The sequence below is a fragment of the Erinaceus europaeus genome, chromosome 3 (assembly GCF_950295315.1).
Source record: "Erinaceus europaeus chromosome 3, mEriEur2.1, whole genome shotgun sequence".
Taxonomy (NCBI): Eukaryota; Metazoa; Chordata; class Mammalia; order Eulipotyphla; family Erinaceidae; genus Erinaceus; species Erinaceus europaeus.
In genome coordinates, this window is record NC_080164.1 from 119801187 (window position 1) to 119819458 (window position 18272).

The 18272-nt window shown below is 36.9% G+C and overlaps 1 protein-coding gene across 1 annotated transcript in view; it reads right to left on the bottom strand.

Annotated features, from left to right (window-relative positions):
* LOC103119990 (transmembrane serine protease 11E) overlaps positions 1–18272 on the bottom strand; it is a 40903-nt gene that overhangs the window by 10209 nt on the left and 12422 nt on the right. Inside the window, exons 2-5 of the mRNA XM_060187816.1 lie at positions 9556–9680; positions 4119–4240; positions 2268–2335; positions 1103–1266 (exon numbers count right to left, since the gene is read on the bottom strand). Coding sequence (XP_060043799.1) covers positions 1103–1266; positions 2268–2335; positions 4119–4240; positions 9556–9680 — 479 coding nt within the window. The remainder of the gene's footprint in view (positions 1–1102; positions 1267–2267; positions 2336–4118; positions 4241–9555; positions 9681–18272) is intronic.

The following is an 18272-nucleotide window of genomic DNA, read 5'->3' on the forward strand; positions in this document are numbered from 1 at the left end:
GGATTGAATCTGATAATTCTGTGACTTTAGACATGCAAATTCTGTGCTCTAGCATTAACTAAGCTATCTCCATGGCTTCACAGTGTCTCTATAAACTAGTACTGTTCTTAGCATACAGCTTAGTTCTTGACTAGACCTTTATTTCTACTGAGAATCTCCTGTTTCTCACTTTCTAGTAATGAAGACTGTTTCATCACCCTGTAGACACAAAAAAAGAAAAAACTCCCAGATGACTCAAACTAGTTGTAATATATACCATAAATAAATACTAATATATTATTTTTATTGGTAAGTAACCCGAGGTGAGAAGTTATAATAAGGTATGTTAATAATATATGAAGGCAAATATAGAGATGGCATAAACCTTCTCAGCCATCATATTTTCAGAACATAAAGTGAATGGAACAAGAATGCTTTTTTCTTTAATAAATGGATTTGATATGCAAAGTGTAGAATCCAATATGGTAAAATAACTCAGACCCAAGAATTTATTACAGACTTTATTGGGAGTCAGGACCAAAGTTGTCTCAAATAAATGTTCTGTTGATAACAAGTCTCCATAACTAAAGACATATATAAAAAAAAAAATTCTAGGGAGTCAGGCATAGCAGGTTAAGCGCACGTGGCACAAAATGCAAGGACCGGCTTAAGAATCCCGGTTCGAGCCCCCGGCTCCCCACCTGCAGGGGAGTCACTTCACAGGCAGTGAAGCAGGTCTGCAGGTGTCTATCTTTATCTCCCCCTCTCTGTCTTCTCCTCCTCTCTCCATTTCTCTCTGTCCTATCCAACAACAAGGAGATCAATAGCAACAATAATAACCACAACAATAAAAGAAAACAAGGGTAACAAAAGGTAAAATAAATAAAAAGAATAAAAATTTATATAAAAAATTCTATTGATGGTGGAGGAAGACCTAGGTGGAGGATTAGTGCATTATGCGGAAAACTGAGAAATGTTACACCAACTACTGTATTTTACTACCAACTGTAAACCATTAATCCCCCCAATAAGGAAAAAGAAAAAAATCATGTTATCAGTACCCTAGACCAAGTATAACACAGAGACAGTCTGTGGAAAAGAGATAAAATTAAAGTAAACTTACTTTTAATTTCAACTGATTCTGGATTTAACTGAGGGGGGCCTACAGCCTCTTGTAGTTTTTCATGTAGAATATTCTCAATCCTTTTATTTATGGTTTCAATATCCTCAGTAGAGCGAAATCTAAATATCAACAGCATATGAGCCAACACCCCATGATCCTCTTGACTGTGAACCAGAAAGAAAAATAAAATAAGGGTTAATATATACACATTAGAGAAATATTTATGGTAATATCAGAATCTTTTTTTTTCTTTATCATCCATTTGAAACACATGAACACTAACAATACCAACAACAGAGCCATAAATTTAATTTTGAAAGATTCAATTTGTTTTCTTCTATAATCCTGCTTTTTCTCATATATAAAACTTCTAGCCTATCCTTCCAAACAGTAAGCTAATGTTCTCATGGTCTCCCTTACAATCAAAGAATCTAGTTAAGTATATGGTTGATTATTGATACAAAAAGACACCTCACCTCAGAGTTAACTCTCAGTCTCTTAAATGCAGTGATTTCCCCTAAATAGCCTCTAGAAAGTTGACCCAAATTTTCAACATAGAGTATAAATTGGCCTTGTGTTATTTGAATGAGTTACTACCTTGAAGTTCTCACTCACTCCTCTTTCTCATTCTGTCAGCTTTTCTTTTTTTAAAAAATATTTTTTATTATTTATTTATTCCCTTTTGTTGCCCTTGTTGTTTTATTGTTGTAGTCATCATTGATGTCATTGTTGTTGGATAGGACAGAGAGAAATGGAGAGAGGAGGGGAAGACAGAGAGGGGGAGAGAAAGATAGACACCTGCAGACCTGCTTCACCGCTTGTGAAGCGACTCCCCTGCAGGTGGGGAGCTGGGGGCTTGAACCGGGATCTTTACACCGGTTCTTGCGCTTTGCGCCACCAGTGCTTAACCCACTGCGCTACAGCCCAACTCCCTTCTGTCAGCTTTTCTAGCCACTCTTTTTCACAAATGGTCAGCTTCCAAGAGAATTTCACTATATCCTGCTTCAATTCCTACTCACAATAAACTAAAAATAGGAATATAAATTAGAATCTTATTTTTAAAGGCAACTTTATCTATAAAATTTTAAATTTAATCCACATTTCTGTGTAACTTTGTTTTATATCTTAAATATTTAATTATTTTACAAAAATATAAGAATCATACCTGAATTTGATAATGTGAGACTTGACAAACTCTCTCCTCAGTGGAGATTTGTGAAATGCATTTTTCACCTGTTCCAAAAACATTCAAACTATGTTAGTAAAAACAAATTTCTGAAATTCTAAAAGTTCATTCAATACTTAAAGACATTTAGCAAAAATTAAAAAGCTAAAAACATTGACCATTTCACTATGTCCTTAACTTGGAGAACCTCTTTCTGTACTCAGTGATTTCAAGAGAACTGTGCCGTGAGTATTATAGGAACTTGAGAACATAAGTAATGGGTATTGATGTGGCCAAAAGGACAGAATGAGATTAAGCTGATTCTTGAAAAGCCAGAATAAATGTTCACACACTGTGGTAAATAAGAAATAAAATAGCTCCTCTGAGAGATAGGTCGTAAAAATTAGTGCATTCTAGGTGCCACATGGCTACCAAACCTATTAACATAACTAGATATCCAGGTAGAATCTGTACTCAATTAAGCAAGTAAAGTGCTTCCAGAAAGACCACCATGAACTGAGACACCGGGTCTAAAATAAACCAGAAGTTTTGTGCCAGTAAAAAGGAGTGACATACTTTATGGTTATATGTTCTACAGTCTGAGTTATGTTTAAGGGTTGAATGATTTGACTATTATTATAAACCATCATTCAGGCCCTTGCTATTTTTTCCACTTTTTAAAACATTTAGTTCTCCATTTGAGGATATGCTTCAGACTGGTAGACTTGTATGCCTGAGGCTTCTGGTTAAAATCCCTATCAACATATTCTAGAATGTTGCTCTGGATTCTCTCCCCCCTCTCCTCTCTCTCTCTTTCTCTCTCTGAACTCATAAGAAATAAATAATTAGGGTGGGGGTAGATAGCATAAGAGTTATACAAAGAGGCTCTTGTGCCTAAGGCTTCAGAGTCCCAGGTTCAATTCCCCCATACCACCTATAAGCCAGAGCTGAGCAGTGCTCTGGTTAAACAAGTAATAAAAATATAAATAAATAAATAAATGATTTTCCATTATGTGTGTGTGTGTTTGATTAATAGTGGGTTACAAGATTGTAAGATTTCAGTTTCTAGTTCCACACCACACTCACCACTAAGTTTTGTGAGTATAATTACACTCAAAATTTTTTTAAAAATTAAATATCTGACTTCTCTCAGAGTAAATATTGATGTCTTGTGGATTGGTATGAATATTCATGAATTTACAATGGTTTCATTATTTTTAAAAATGATTCATGACTCTCCTGAAATAGTTTCAGTCCTGTAGTATCTTGCTTAAGTTTATATCTTTGGGGCATGTATGACAAAACAAAGATATTTTCCATCACCCTCACATTCCCAGAACTTCAGGAGTCTACTAATCAAGAGTATCGCACTAGCTAAGGAAGTTTGAATAGGAGAAAACATGAAATAATGGCTGAAGGTAACCAGGATCAGCCCTGCGAGGTAAACTTCTTCATTCTCATGTATCATGAGTTTTACATTTCTCAGACAGAGCCTTTTGCATTTGACAGACATGGGCAGTATTAGCTGAATGGATGCTTTCAAAGATAAGCTGTTGGGCTGGGTGATGGCACACCTGATTGAGCGCACATGTAACAATGCACAAGGACTGGGTTTCAAGCCCCCAGTCCCCACCTACAGGAGGAAAGCTTTGCAAATGGTGAAGCAGGGCTGCAGGTGTCTGTCTATCACCCCCCACTCCCACACCCGATTTCTGGCTGTCTCTATTCAATAAATAAATAAATAAATATAATAAAAAATAATAAAGAAAAATTTTTTTAAAGATAGGCTGCTAATAATAATTGATGGAAAGAGGCAGAAATGTCCTTGAAGTAGAGGGGGAAAAAACTTACCATTGATTCAATTTTTTGGCTCATTTCTGTGAAACTTTCAGAAGCTTCTTTTCCGAACTCATCATATAATTTGTCACTTGTAAATGACAATGTGCTATAGTAATTGTGCGTCTTCCTTTGATCTACAAAAGAAAAGAGACAAAAATTCATCATACACTTTTTTATTAGATGTATTTTTTAACTTGATAGTTAAAAAACTGTTACAGAAAAGAATGTGCAGTGGAGTCCACAGGTCATCACCTCCATCACCCTGGCCTGGGCTTTTTAGTTATTTCAGAGTGAATGACAACGTTTTTTATTGACAGGTTGGTATATGGTGCAATGTACTGACACCTGGGGGGAAATGTGAGCATGTACCTTTATTGCAAGAATCCCATAAGTCACTTTATTTAGTATCAAATAAAGTGATACCAAAGTTGAAAAAAAGAAAAGGTGATTTTTAAAGTTTGGTTTTGCTACACTGACAAAATGTGTTCCTGATTTAGAAATAATATTATCTTTGGAAGTACTATCAATATTTTACTTCATCTTCCATTGTTGTGAATTAATATTCTGATAAAAAAATATTCATCACCACAAGATTTAGAGTGTAAAAGCTATAAGGAATGCTTAGAATGCTGAGACATTATACAAACACTGTCCTTAACCTGGGGGCTAATAACTCAAGCATTAGCCATTCTTAAGCCACAAGAGGCAGCAAGTCATGCCATTTGAATATATAGACAGGAAAGACTGCAGGTGTTTCCCAAGAATAAATGCCATTTCATATTTCAAAGCCGATTTCTCTCAATGCTGTAAACCACACATTAATTCTGGCCATGAGAACTCTGCGAAAGAAAATGAGACAGGATTAAATTGCCATCTAGCATAACATTCCTGGGACACTACCCAATTTTGCCTGGTCCCCTTGTCATTATAATTATTTTCTTCATTAGTTGCAACAATTAGCTTCTCTTTCCTTAGTCACTGTCTCCATGTTCTATATCCAGTTAACATAGTCCACATTTTTGGCCTGCAGAATAGTTTAATGAGCATATCTTTTCCTCAACCACCTTTTATATGAAGTAAACAGAATTTAAAAAATAGTTCTTCAATGCCTGTTAATACCAACCACCTTTTCTGGAGAAACTCTGTGCCAAGTAGTAGGACTGCAATGGTGATCAAGAGTTATATGTGGTTTTTATGGGACTCTGTCCTCTTTTTCCTCTCTTCTCATTCTATCTCTATTTTTTATGTAGAGTTGAGGAGTGAAACAGGCCCTTGAACTTATGCAGTACTGCTAAACAACCTTTGCAACACAACTTTCCACTTTTTTTTTTCAGAGAAAAGTAAAGAAGAGCTAGATAGGAAGAGAGGAGAGACATCACAAAACTGTTCCACTATTCATGAGACTCCCCCACAGCTATCTGTCGTGCTCCGCAAGTTATGTGGCCTTGTTCTAGGGCCGGTACATAGTAGGATACATGAAATTATCAGAATTTTATGGCATGTATAGTTGCTGAAAAATATTAACAAAAATGTAAGAAGAATAAGATGAACACAAGTGTACTAACATTATCCTAACAACACTATGATTTTATCACCTATAATAGGGGGTCGGGCAGTAGCACAGCGGGTTAAGCGCATGTGGCACCAGGCACAAGGACCAGAGTAAGGATCCCAGTTCGAGCCCCCGGTTCCCCACCTGCAGGGGAGTCACTTCACAGGCGGTGAAGCAGGTCCACAGGTGTCTGTCTTTCTCTCCCCCTCTCTGTCTTCCCCTCCTCTCTCCATTTCTCTCTATCCTATCCAACAACAAATGACATCAACAATAATAATAATAACCACAACAAAGCTACAACAACAAGGGCAACAAAAGGGGAAAAATTGGCCTCCAGGAGCAGTGGATTCATGGTGCAGGCACTGAGCCCCGGCAATAACCCTGGAGGCAAACAATAAAATAAAATAAAATAATAAAAAAGTACTGTTGTTCATAATAGATTCACCTCTTAGCATTCTAGTCATGGGGGGTACCTCACTATAGATTTACATTTTGTTATTCTTTTCATGTCAGAGGGAAAGTGTGAAACAACCCTAAAAGCTGCACTTCCAAATGTCACCCATGATTGTATGATGCTCTTGGTTTTATACCCAATGATATTTTGTTCAAGTCTGATCTCTTCTTTCTTTGTTTTTGTAGCAGATTTGCTTGTTTTAGTTTGATCATCTAGGTGTGCCAGATTGACTACTCATATGCTATGTGCACTCTGTCATTAATTCATATCCCCAGAGGGCAAGTCACCCTAATAGAGTGACACACATTACAACAACCGCTATTTACTCAGGTGTGCTTTGTGGGTAGTGGAATTGTATATTCCACGTTAGTCAGATGATTATACAAACAATGGGATACAGGAACAGGTTGTTGAAAAATCTTGCCAGGCTTTCATCATATGCCTATGAATGAGATTTTTAAGCCTTATCATATTTGGCTTAGAAAGAGTAAAGAAGTTGTAAGGACATTTTTCTCTTATTGAGTTAATGAGACACCTAGGGATGTTTTGTGAAGTCAGACTAGCCAAAATGTATCCCAAAAATAAATAATGTAAATGAGATTTATCTAGGATTTTCCCCCAGCACTCACTAACCTAAATTAAGTAGCTAATGTGTGACAGGATCTTGCTAATTGAACGAAATTTAAACCATAGGCATCCACAACGAGGAATAACAAGGTTTATAATATAGTAGAACTCTAAATGTTCAAAACAGGGCTATAGAATTAATTATTGTAACTATACTATATTATTTTTAAAAACATGAACTAAAGAAATTATCAAAATGCTTATACTCCAAATTTAATGATTTTCATGTGGACAAATTCTATCCATCCCCCTAAAAAAATCTTTAAATAACTTTTTTAAGTTACGCAGAAATGACCTACCTTATGGATTCATGACAACTGATAGAAGAAAATGGTCAATTTATAGACTATTGCTTACCTTTACAGAAAAGTAACTTCTGCAAATTTCCAAGTTAATAATGATCATGTGATTAACTTCTTAAATAACAGAGGTTTGAACATCAGATCATTAAGCGCTAAGGGAGAGGGTCATAGTCGAGTCAACTAAAATCTGAAGCAGGGGGTCGGGTAGTAGGTAGCACAGCGGGTTAAGCGCATGTGGCGCAAAGCGCAACGATTGGTTGTAAGGATCCCGGTTCCAGCCCCCGGCTCCCCACCTGCAGGAAGTCGGTTCACAGGCAGTGAAGCAGGTCTGCAGGTGTCTATCTTCCTCTCCCCCTCTCTGTCTTCAACAACAATAATAACCACAACAAGGCCACAACAACAAGGGCAACAAAAGGGGGGAAAATGGCCTCCAGGAGCAGTGGATTCATGGTACAGGCACAGAGCCCCAGCAATAACCCTGACAGAAAAAAAAAAAAAAATCTGAAGCAGAGAAGAAAGCTTCAGAAAAGTAGGCATACCCTGAAAGAACAGTTCTAAGTACCCTGGGGACTTTTTAGTAGCATAGCAGATTCTTGGTCCATCTAACAATGAAGTGCCTGATTACCACAGGGTGAAACTCTCCATAATTAGCCTGATCAGTATAGCTTCTCCCCTTAATAGCTTTAGTAATGTCCCAAGATCAGATTTAAATAACAAGAAAAGTCATTCATTCAATATCATACCATTAGGAGAATTTTTTTATCCTAGTACATAGTACTGTTTACTTCTCTGCAACCCATTTGTAGAATTAGTTTATCAGATTAGGATTGCAATGAATTCATATATAAACCATTTGTGTCGTTAGTTTATTGTGCTATCAGGCTTTCAGTGAATTAGGGTTATTTCAAATTAAAATCAATGCACAATGAAATACCACCTCACACTTGTAAGAATGGCCTACATCAACAAAACAGGAAATGCCAAATGTTGGCAAGGACTGGGAGGAAAAGGAACTCTGTTATATTGCTGCTGATAATACACTTTGGGGCAGCCCTTTAGAAAACACTATGGAGAGTTCTAAGACAAATAAAAATAGAAATATCTTATTTTCTAGTAATGCTTCTCTAGACATATAGGACATGGGGACACTGAATCAAATGAACATGTTCACTCCTATGTTCATAGCTGCAGTGTTCACAATAGCCAAGGTATACAAACAACCTTACTCCCCACTGACTGACAAAAAGATATATATTTAATGAAATGCTACTCTGCAATCTGAAAAGATTAGATTGTTTTGTTCAGGGAAAATGTAACTGGAGGGCCAGAGAGGTGAAGCTCTGGCCATGACAATAAATAAATAAATAAATAAATAAATAAATAAATCTTGATTATTGCCCATTAATGAATAAAAAAAATCGCCATTGTTTTAGTGAGATACAGAGAGTAAGAGCAAAGCACTGATCAGCTCTGGCTTATTAATGGTGGTGGGTACTGAATCTAGGACGACAGAGCCTCAGGCATTAAAAGTTGATGAGCCAGGGCTGGGTGGTGGTACACCTAGTTGAGTGCACATGTCACAGCGTGCAAGGACCCGAGTTCAAGCCCCCAGTCCCCACCTGCAGGGGGAAAGATTTGCAAGTGGTGAAGCAGTATTGTAGGCATCTCTCTTCCCCTTTCCCTCTCAATTTCTAGCTGTCTCTAGCCAATAAATAAATAGATAATAAATTTTTAAAAATATGATAAAGATAATTAAAAGAGAGATAGTAAAAATAAATAAATAAAAGTTGATGAACCAGGTGGTAGTGAATCTGCTAAAACACACACATTACAACACACAAGGACCTGGGTTTAGGCCCCGGGTCCCCACCGGCAGGGGAAAGTTCATGAGCAGTGAAGCAGTGGCTCCAGTGCCACTTACTGTCTCCATAGCCCCCTTCCCTCTCAATTTCTGTCTCTACCCAATAAATTAATAAAATGTTTTTTTTTATATTTATTTATTCCCTTTTGTTACCCTTGTTGTTTTATTGTTGTAGTCATTGTTAGATAGGGCAGAGAGAAATGGAGAGAGGAGGGGAAGACAGGAGGAGAGAAAAATAGACACCTGCAGACCTGCTTCACCGCCTGTGAAGCGACTCTCCTGCAGGTGGGGAGCCGAGGACTCGAACCTGGATCCTTACGCTGGTCTTGCGCTTTGCGCCACATGCACTTAACCCACTGCGCTACCGTCCAACTCCCAATAAAATGTTTTTAAAAGTTAAAAAAAAAAAAAGAGATGCTATCTATTCCCGGCAAGTAACACTAATTCACCAACTATAGGATAAGGAATCTCCTTTAACTTTAAGCCTTGACTGTGAGTCTTAAATGAGATGCTGGGGAAGAGTTCTTGGAAGCAGCTGTGTACATGAATTGTCGCAAGCAATGATATTCCTGGGACAAAGCAAATCAAAATAAAAACACACGTGAGCAAATATGTGAGGTGACTCGCATGATGCCAGGGCAGCCCACACTTACTGTATCTCACATAGTGAACAATGAGTCCGATGCACACTGCCAGCACAATCAGTGATATGAAGGTGATGAGGCCAATAGCCCAAGGCTCCAAACAAGTTCTTTTCCTGGCCCTCACCACCACCGGCCTGAAAAAGAAAAGAAACAGATAGATGATATCACAGATAGATGACACACTATGCTTATGACTGAGGTAAAATAGATTTTTCTGGTGTATCTGATAGTGCCAGTTAGATAGTAGAGCACTGTTTTGGTTTAGATCACACACTAGCTCCACGCTGCTGACTTCAATCCTACCTCTGGCTGCTTCTTCTTGGGCAAGTTACTTAGCTTCTCTGTGCCTAAGTTTCCTAGTCCACAAAATGAAGGTGATAACAGTAATACCCATTCCTTAGGATTGTCTAAGAATTAAATGTAGAGTGTCCACAACAGTATGTAGAAAATACTGTATGTTAGTTGATTTATTCATAGGACTGTGTGCAGTATTCCTAGGACTGTGTGCAAGAGATCTAGTTAGACATTATAAGAACTATGAAAATGTTTCAAGCCTCCAATAAATAAAAACAAAAAAGAAAGAGATAGCATGAGGTTTGAACTAACCCCTAAGTTTCAGCAATGCTGTGGGAAATACTGTAGATATGAGATTTTCTCCACCTCTCTCAATTTATTCTACCATCAAAATCACATGTGGCTGAAAAATTTGGACAAATTCATTTTGAACTGATGAAAATCGCTGTGCCTCTGCTAAACAAACTCAAAAGACAGATAAAAGGACATGAAAAGTCTGAGTTGGGTACAGATTTTGAATATGACATTTTTAATTTCTTGAGTGTTTTTCATGCTGTTAAAACCAGTAGCATGTGTTATCTCCAGAGCACTGTCTGTTACATGAGGCCCGGTGGGAAATAGTGGATTATCCTGCAGGAGCATCAGGAGTTGAATCAAAATAAAGAGAAATGTAAGCCCATCTCTTAACTTACCAATCTTATGACTTGAACAAATCATTTAAACCCTGCAGATAGAGATAGGATGCCCATTTTATCTAAAGCATATAGTTGAATGTGGCAACCAGAAAGAGACTGAATGTTAAAATTCCTTGCAAACTGCAAAGCATTTACAATAAATAATTTGGATTTACAGATATTGAGAGGATGCCATTTTCTAGTGATACAGGGAGTGATATTTAATATTTTGGTGCCTACCTCACCATCATCACATTCTGCCTCTGCCTCCATGTTCGGTTTTGTAGGAACACTGGTGTAGAAGTCAACGGTGCCATCACTGCTGTGTGACTTCATTCACCCTTGCTGAAGGCACTGGGACACCATGGAAGGCTCCAGGGACTCTACTGGTCTCCTCTTTTGTTTCTATGATTTCTCCCCTGGGGTTGTAGTCAAGGAAACTTTACTTTCCTCTCCCCAACCCCTCCCTCCAGTTCTCCCTTGAGGGAAACCCCCAAACACCTGTCCCTAGAATAGAAATTACTCTAAGTTAAAAAGACATTTTCTGTGAAATGATTGCTTTAATGTGCAAATGTGCCTAAGAAACCTAAAAGCGGACTCCTGCACCTTCATCCCTGAATGCTTGCTATTCACTTGTTGCAGAAGAAAGGAAATGCATATAACAGAAGTAAGCAAAACTGGAGGGGAAAGAGGGGAGGATGGGATTACTTCTCAACTAATGTCAAATTGTGCAGATGAAGCCATGAACTTGTAATTGTGAGAGACATGGTATGTAATTATCAAAAGCATATGTTTATTACATAAAAGTTCAAAATATTAGAAGTTCTGTTTATACTACAATAACTTAATCAAGATAGAAAAATAAGATAGTGTGGTATTTAATCCAGTTAGATAAAGCTACATGTATTCATATGTAAAAAAAAAAAAGGTGAGATATGTTGTATTGCAGCAAAGGAAAAGACGGGGGGGGGTTCAGGTTTTGGAACATGATGGCAGAGGAGGGCTTAGTGGGGGTTGAATGGGAATGTGGAAAACTGGGAAATATTACACATGTACAAACTATTATATTTTACCATTGACTATAAACCATAAATCCTCCAATAAAGAAATTTAAAAAAAAACAGTAAACTAAGCCAGAAAGAGAATGATGAGTATGGGATGATCCCACTCATAAACAAAAGTTGAGAAAGAACAAAGAAAGGAAACATAAAGCAGAACTTGAACTGGATTTGAAACATTGCATGAAAGTAAAAGACTCAGTTGCGGGGGGAGGTTTTCAGCTTAATTGTAGGGGGTAGGGGTAAGAACACAGATCTATGATGGTGGGAACTATGTTAATCTATATTCCTATTAACCTATTTAAAATAAATAGAAAGGTGGATACAGGTTTCAATGAAAATGTTGCAAATAGCATACATAACTACATATGAGTATGAATAGAAAAAATAGAGACATGAAATTACTAATAACAGAAAATGCAATAGCAAAAGTACAAGAGCTCCTTTGATTTTCTTGTATGTGTTTTCTTGTAGTAGTATTTTTTTTTAATGCAGTGCCAGCGACTCAGACTGTGCAACACCACTGAATCACCTCATTAGCCCAACAACGCTCTCTTATTAGAATGAGACTAAGAGAGACAGACAGTAAGAGAAGTAAACAGAGGGCAGGGCATCGCTCCACTCTTCATGGAGTTTTCCTTGTTGTTTGCAAGTGGTAGGTAGTCCAGAGCCTCTGGCACTGAGGCTACTACCCTCCTCTGAGCCGCCTCTGAGTCCCAGTAGATTTTTGTTGCAATAAGAAGCATAGTGACTTTTGAAGTAAAATAGAGGAAGTGTATGAAGTTGCTTTTTAAGAAAAAAATATGGCAGAGAATATCGTGCCTGCTTTTTCACGGAATCCCAGTCATTATCTTGTCTAGGGTACTAGTGTGTTCTGCTTCCCTGACCTTCAACTTTCACAACTATTTATTTCTCTGCCATTGGTGGTTTTCAAGGAGAAAAGAGGCATAGTGTGAGGGAAAGAGAAAAGGTAATTTATCAGAAATACTTTAAGTACACAAATGTTTTAACTTCTGAGTCCTGCCAAATATTTTGTCACATGGTTTTATACTAGCAGGTTAAATTTTTTTTTATTTTCTCTCTGTACAAAATAGGATGATAACTTCATACCCCTCCTAACTTGAAAGGTTACATAGAGATAAAAATGTTATTATTTTCTTTAGTTTTCAGATAGAAAATCATTGTACAAATAGTGAGGGCTATTATCATCTCATTACTGTAATTGTTATTAATAATGGCAATAACCATATTACTGAACTACTTATCTCCCTTCCCAGTCTGTGTAATATTGTTTTCCAAACTGATTCATCCTGCTTCTTAATGACTTTTTGTTGCTCCCTTAGTAAATGATTCATTACTAACTTACTCCAAATTAGATGTCAGAGTACACTAAAAAACAATTAGTAAGTTGAAAGAATAAGTATTTTTCAATAATACAGTCTTCTGAAATTTAATTTTTTTCATGTAAGATCATTTCACCTCAAAGTGGTTGAATTCTATTAAAGTCAATGATATCATACTGCTTTCTAAATCTTTGTAATCTTTCTTTTCATCTAGGAATATGTATAATTAGACAGGTGACCATAATAACTGAGGTGAACATTGCAATTAAAACGTGGGTATGTTTTATAAGGCAAGCAGAGGATACAGCATAATAGTTATACAAAGAGCTTTCCATGCCTGAGGCACTGATGACCGAAGTTCAATTCCCAGCATAACTATAAGCCAGACCTTAGCAGTGCTCTGGTTAAAATTAAAATTAAAACTATTTTATAAGGCAAATTTCCAAAAGAGGAGTAGTATGCCTACAGTTACATTATCATTATTGCTTCTTAGTGTTCTGTTTTCAGAGGAGGGGAAAACAAACAGCAACAAAAAGATAAGGAGGGAAAGATATACAAACACTTATTCAACACTACCACCAAAGATCAATTAATAGTAGACTGATTAATAGTGCTCATTCTCTACAAAAATATTAATTTGCATGCTTTACTCACTTCTGCTGTGCTATTTTGAATAAACATATGAACAATGTCTATAAAGTTGGTGGTTCCAAAGCCTTATAAACCACTTAAGCCAGAGAGAAGCCAATTTTTCTGTAACCAACCAATTAAATTGGATTTGGGGGTGACACATATCCTCTGTTGCAACTACTGCTGAAGTGCAAAAGCAGTCATAGAAAAAACATAAACATTACAAAGAAGACTGAACAAAAATAAACCAATGGGACTACTTCAAATTAAAAAACTGCATAGCAAAACAAACCACCACCCAAACAAAAAAGACCCCTCACAGAATGGGAGAAGATCTTTATATTCCATACATCAGACAAGAGGCTAATAAACAAAATATATAAAGAGCTTGCCAAACTCAATAACAAGAAAACAAATGACCCCATCCAAAAATGGGGAGAGGACATGAACAGAATATTGACCATAGAAGAGATTCAAAAGGCCAACAAACATGAAAAAACATTCCACGTCATTGACTGTCAGAGAAATGCAAATAAAAACAACAATGAGATACCACTTCGCTCCTGTGAGAATGTCATACATCAGAAAAGATAGCAGCAACAAATGCTGGAGAGGTTATGGGGACAAAGGAACCCTCCTACACTGCTGGTGGGAATGTAAATTAGTCCAATCCCTGTTGAGAGCATTTGGAGAACTCTCTCAGAAATTTAGAAGTAGACCTACCCTATGACCTTGCAATTCCTCTCCTGGGGATATCCTAAACTATCCAAAACTATCTGTGTACACATATGTTCTTAGCAGCACAATTTGTAATAGCCAAAACCTAGAAGCAACTCAAGTGTCCAACAACAGATGAGTGGCTGAGCAAGTTGTGGTATATATACACAATGGAATACTATTCGGCTATTAAAAATGGTGAGTTCACCATTTTCAGCCCATCTTGGATGGAGCTCGAAGATATCACGTTAAGTGAGATAAGTCAGAAAGAGAAGGGTGAATGTGGATGATCTCACTCATAGACAGAAGTTGACAAACAAAATCAGAAAACACTAAAAAGGACTTGAACTGGAGTTGGCCTATTGCACTAAAGTAAAATACTCTGGTGGTTGGTGGGGGAAGGTTCAGATCCTGGAACATGATGGCAAAGGACCTAATGGTGGATGTATTGTTATGTGGAAAACTGGGAAAAGTTATAAATGTACCAACTATTGTATTTATTATTGACTGTAAAGCACTAATCCCCCAATAAAGAAATAAAAAAGGAGAAAAAAATACATAAATGGGGGGTTTAGACTGTTATGCAGAAAACAGAAATATTACACATATATCTGTGGCTATATCTTACTGTCAACTGTAACCATTAATCCCTCAATAAAGAAAAAACAGAAAAAGAAAAGAAAATACATGAACTATGTTCCAAAAAATTTTGCATTTCATACAATTTTCATTTATTATGAAATATTTTTAATTTGTTTTCAACCACTTAAAAGTATAAAAGTACTTCAGTACTACAATACAAAAACAGGTAGTGAGGGATATAGTGAGGGTAGCATACCTGATTGAGCATACATGTTACAGTGCACAAGGACCTGGGTTCAAGGCCCCAGTCCCACCTGCAGAGGAAAAGCTTTGCAAGTGGTGAAGCAGAGCTGCAGGTGTCTCTATGTCTCTATTATCACCCCCATCTCCTCTCTATTTCTGGCTGTCCCTTTCCAATAAATAGAGATAAGTAAAAATAATAATAATAATAACAGGTTGTGAGACAGATCTGAATCTTGGGTCAGTAGTTGACTGATGACTGACTTAACCAGTAGCCTACAGATCAATATTAATTGTGTTGCAAGGCAGTAATGAACTCATTTTCTAGTCTTATCCACATGGAAAATCTAATATAATCTGACTCTAATCCCATTGCCACTGAATTTGTGCTGGTAATCTTTACTAAAATTTGTCCTATAAATTGATAACAAGTTTTCTTCTGTTTTCCCAACCTCTGAATCATTCTGAGTTGCAGAAAACTGTGTTTCTAAAAGTAATACAGCTAATGGCAGAGCCTATTTGAATCCCAAGTTAGTCTTCATTAACCCGGCCTTTTCCCTCTTCCCTGTGAGATCTTCAAATCTTGGCTCTGTGCTTGATAGCTCTTCTGTATAATAATCTAGACTTTGCTCTTTGCTTGCATCAAAAAAAAACCAACTCCAAAAAGCCCCTTCTTTGTAGTCAAGTCAATTTATCCATTAGCATTACATTGTAGTAGGTGTTATAGCTCCTTGGGTATAAATCTAAACCTCATTTCCATCTAGTCTCTTCTCTGACTACATGCTCCAGACATACTCATAGACAGAATTGGACTGATCTTGACTAAACCAAATTGAGCTTTTATTACAATATGGGTTTTCATCTCTCTCAGAGCGCTTCTGGTTTGCCCAAGTCTTAGAAAGGAACTTAGAGTACTATACACAAATTAAGATTGACCAAATGTTGTAGAAAAAAATTAAAATCTACTTAAGTAAAACTTCATTTTAATTTAGAAAAAATTATATGTAACATTCAAGCTTTGTGCTTAATATCTCTATTTCACCTGCATTTAAAAAACATAATTTAAAAAAAATATTTATTTATTTATTCCCTTTTGTCACCCTTGTTTTATTGTAGTTATTATTGTTGTTATTGATGTCACCGTTGCTGGATAGGAGAGAAATGGAGGAGGGGAAGACAGAGATGGGGAGAGAAAGATAGACACCTGCAGACCTACTTCACCACCTGTGAAGCGACTCTCCTGCAGGTGGGGAGCCGAGGGCTCTAACCGGGATCCTTATGCCAGTCCTTGTGCTTTGCACCACGTGCGCTTAACCTGCTGCGCTACCAAAAAAACGTAATTTTTTAACTGTGACCTGATCTATCTATCTATCAAAAAAGTCTATCAAAAAGTAACAAATCTATCAAAAGTAACAAATAAAAATGAGGAGTCAGATATTTGCAGCCACTGTATGTATGTATATATGTATGTTAAAGTATCAACATAAAAAAAACATAAAAAGATACTACAGTGACATAGCAGCATAATGCCTTCACACTAACAATTCCCTAAGTCAGTACTAAATTAAAATACCAGTTGAACACATATTATTGAATATAACTATAGTACATAGGGTAGTGTCTGTCCTATTTATAAAAATCTTCAGATTTTTTTACCTTTGTGAAAAGCTCATACAAGCAAACATTGGAGAGTTCTTCAAAGTTTCTTACACTTTCTGGAATAAAACTATTCAAATATCCAAAGGGAAATTTAAAAGTTCTCATAAGTGTACATAAATTATGCTTTCACTGCTTTCTTTAAAAAGTACAAATTACTTTTTTTGCAGTTTTTTTTCCAATTTTATTGGATAGGGCAGAGAGAACTTGAGAGAGGAGGAGGAGATAGAGAGGGAGAAGAGAAAGAGAGACACCTGCAGACCTGCTTTACTGCTTGCAAAGTGACACCCCTGCAGGCGGGATACAAATTACTCTTTATAAAATTACAAGTGGGTGGAGGTATAGCATAATGGTTATGCAAAGAGACTTTCATGTCTGAGCCCCTCAATCCCCAAATTCAATCCCCCACACCGCCATAAGCCAGAGCTCTGGTAAATAAATAAATAAATAAAATAATAATGATAAAATTACAAGTAATATGTATCTGTCCTATCCACTAATCTATAAGCAATAGCTGTAAGTAGTCAGGCAGGCCTTTGAACTGAATTACTGTTAATGTTAATAAAGAAGAATTCTCAAAAGAATTATAGCTATAACAAAGTGGTAGTCTAATTGCCAGACAACTATTGATATGTATATATAGAAGTTTTACTATTTAGAAGTTTTACTATTTATGTGGTATTACATTAAATTTAGAAATGTAAAGTCAACATAGGTAAATACATTGAGTGATAATAGTACTGAAACTACAAATAATTCCTGTCAAGACATTTTCCTAGGCTAAGTCCCCCCCAAAAATGTAGATTTCTAATATCTTACTCAAAAAAAGAAAAAAAATGTAAGCAGAACAAAATACATCCTGCTGAGATCCAACCTTCAGGCCATACATGCAATTAATTATGAGAGAGTGGGGACCAGAGCACTCCTGTTCAGCTCTATCCTAAGATGATGGTTGAGTTTGAACCTGTGGCCACAAGTTCTCCAGCAAGCTGAGCTATATCCATGGTTCTCCAACAAGCCGGGCTATATCCATGGCCTGAGGCAATCTATAAGATTAGGAACTAAGCAGTTGGGGACCAGGTGGTGGTGCACCTGGTTAAGTGCACACATTACAGTGTGCAAGGACCCGGGTTCAAGCTCCTGGTCCCCACCTGGAGGGGAAAAGCTTCATGAGTGGTGAAGCAGGGCTGCAAGTGTCTCTCTGTCTCTCCTACTTTCTCCCTCCCCCACCCTTCTCAATTTCTCTCTGTCTCTATTCAATAATAAATAAATAAATATACTAAAAAAAAAACTAAGCAGTTGGTTAACAGTAATATAATTTTAGGTCTTCATAAAGAGAATAATATGTGTGAAATAAAATCTACTGTCTACAACATATTTAGCATAGCCACAAAATTTGGTCTTATACTCTGAATGCCCCTTGACACTGACAAGTGGCATTAAGTGGTAATGTAATAAAAGCAGTTTCATGAGAGGCCAGATGGTGGCACATCTAATAAGCACTCAAGTATTAATGTACAAGGACCCAGGTT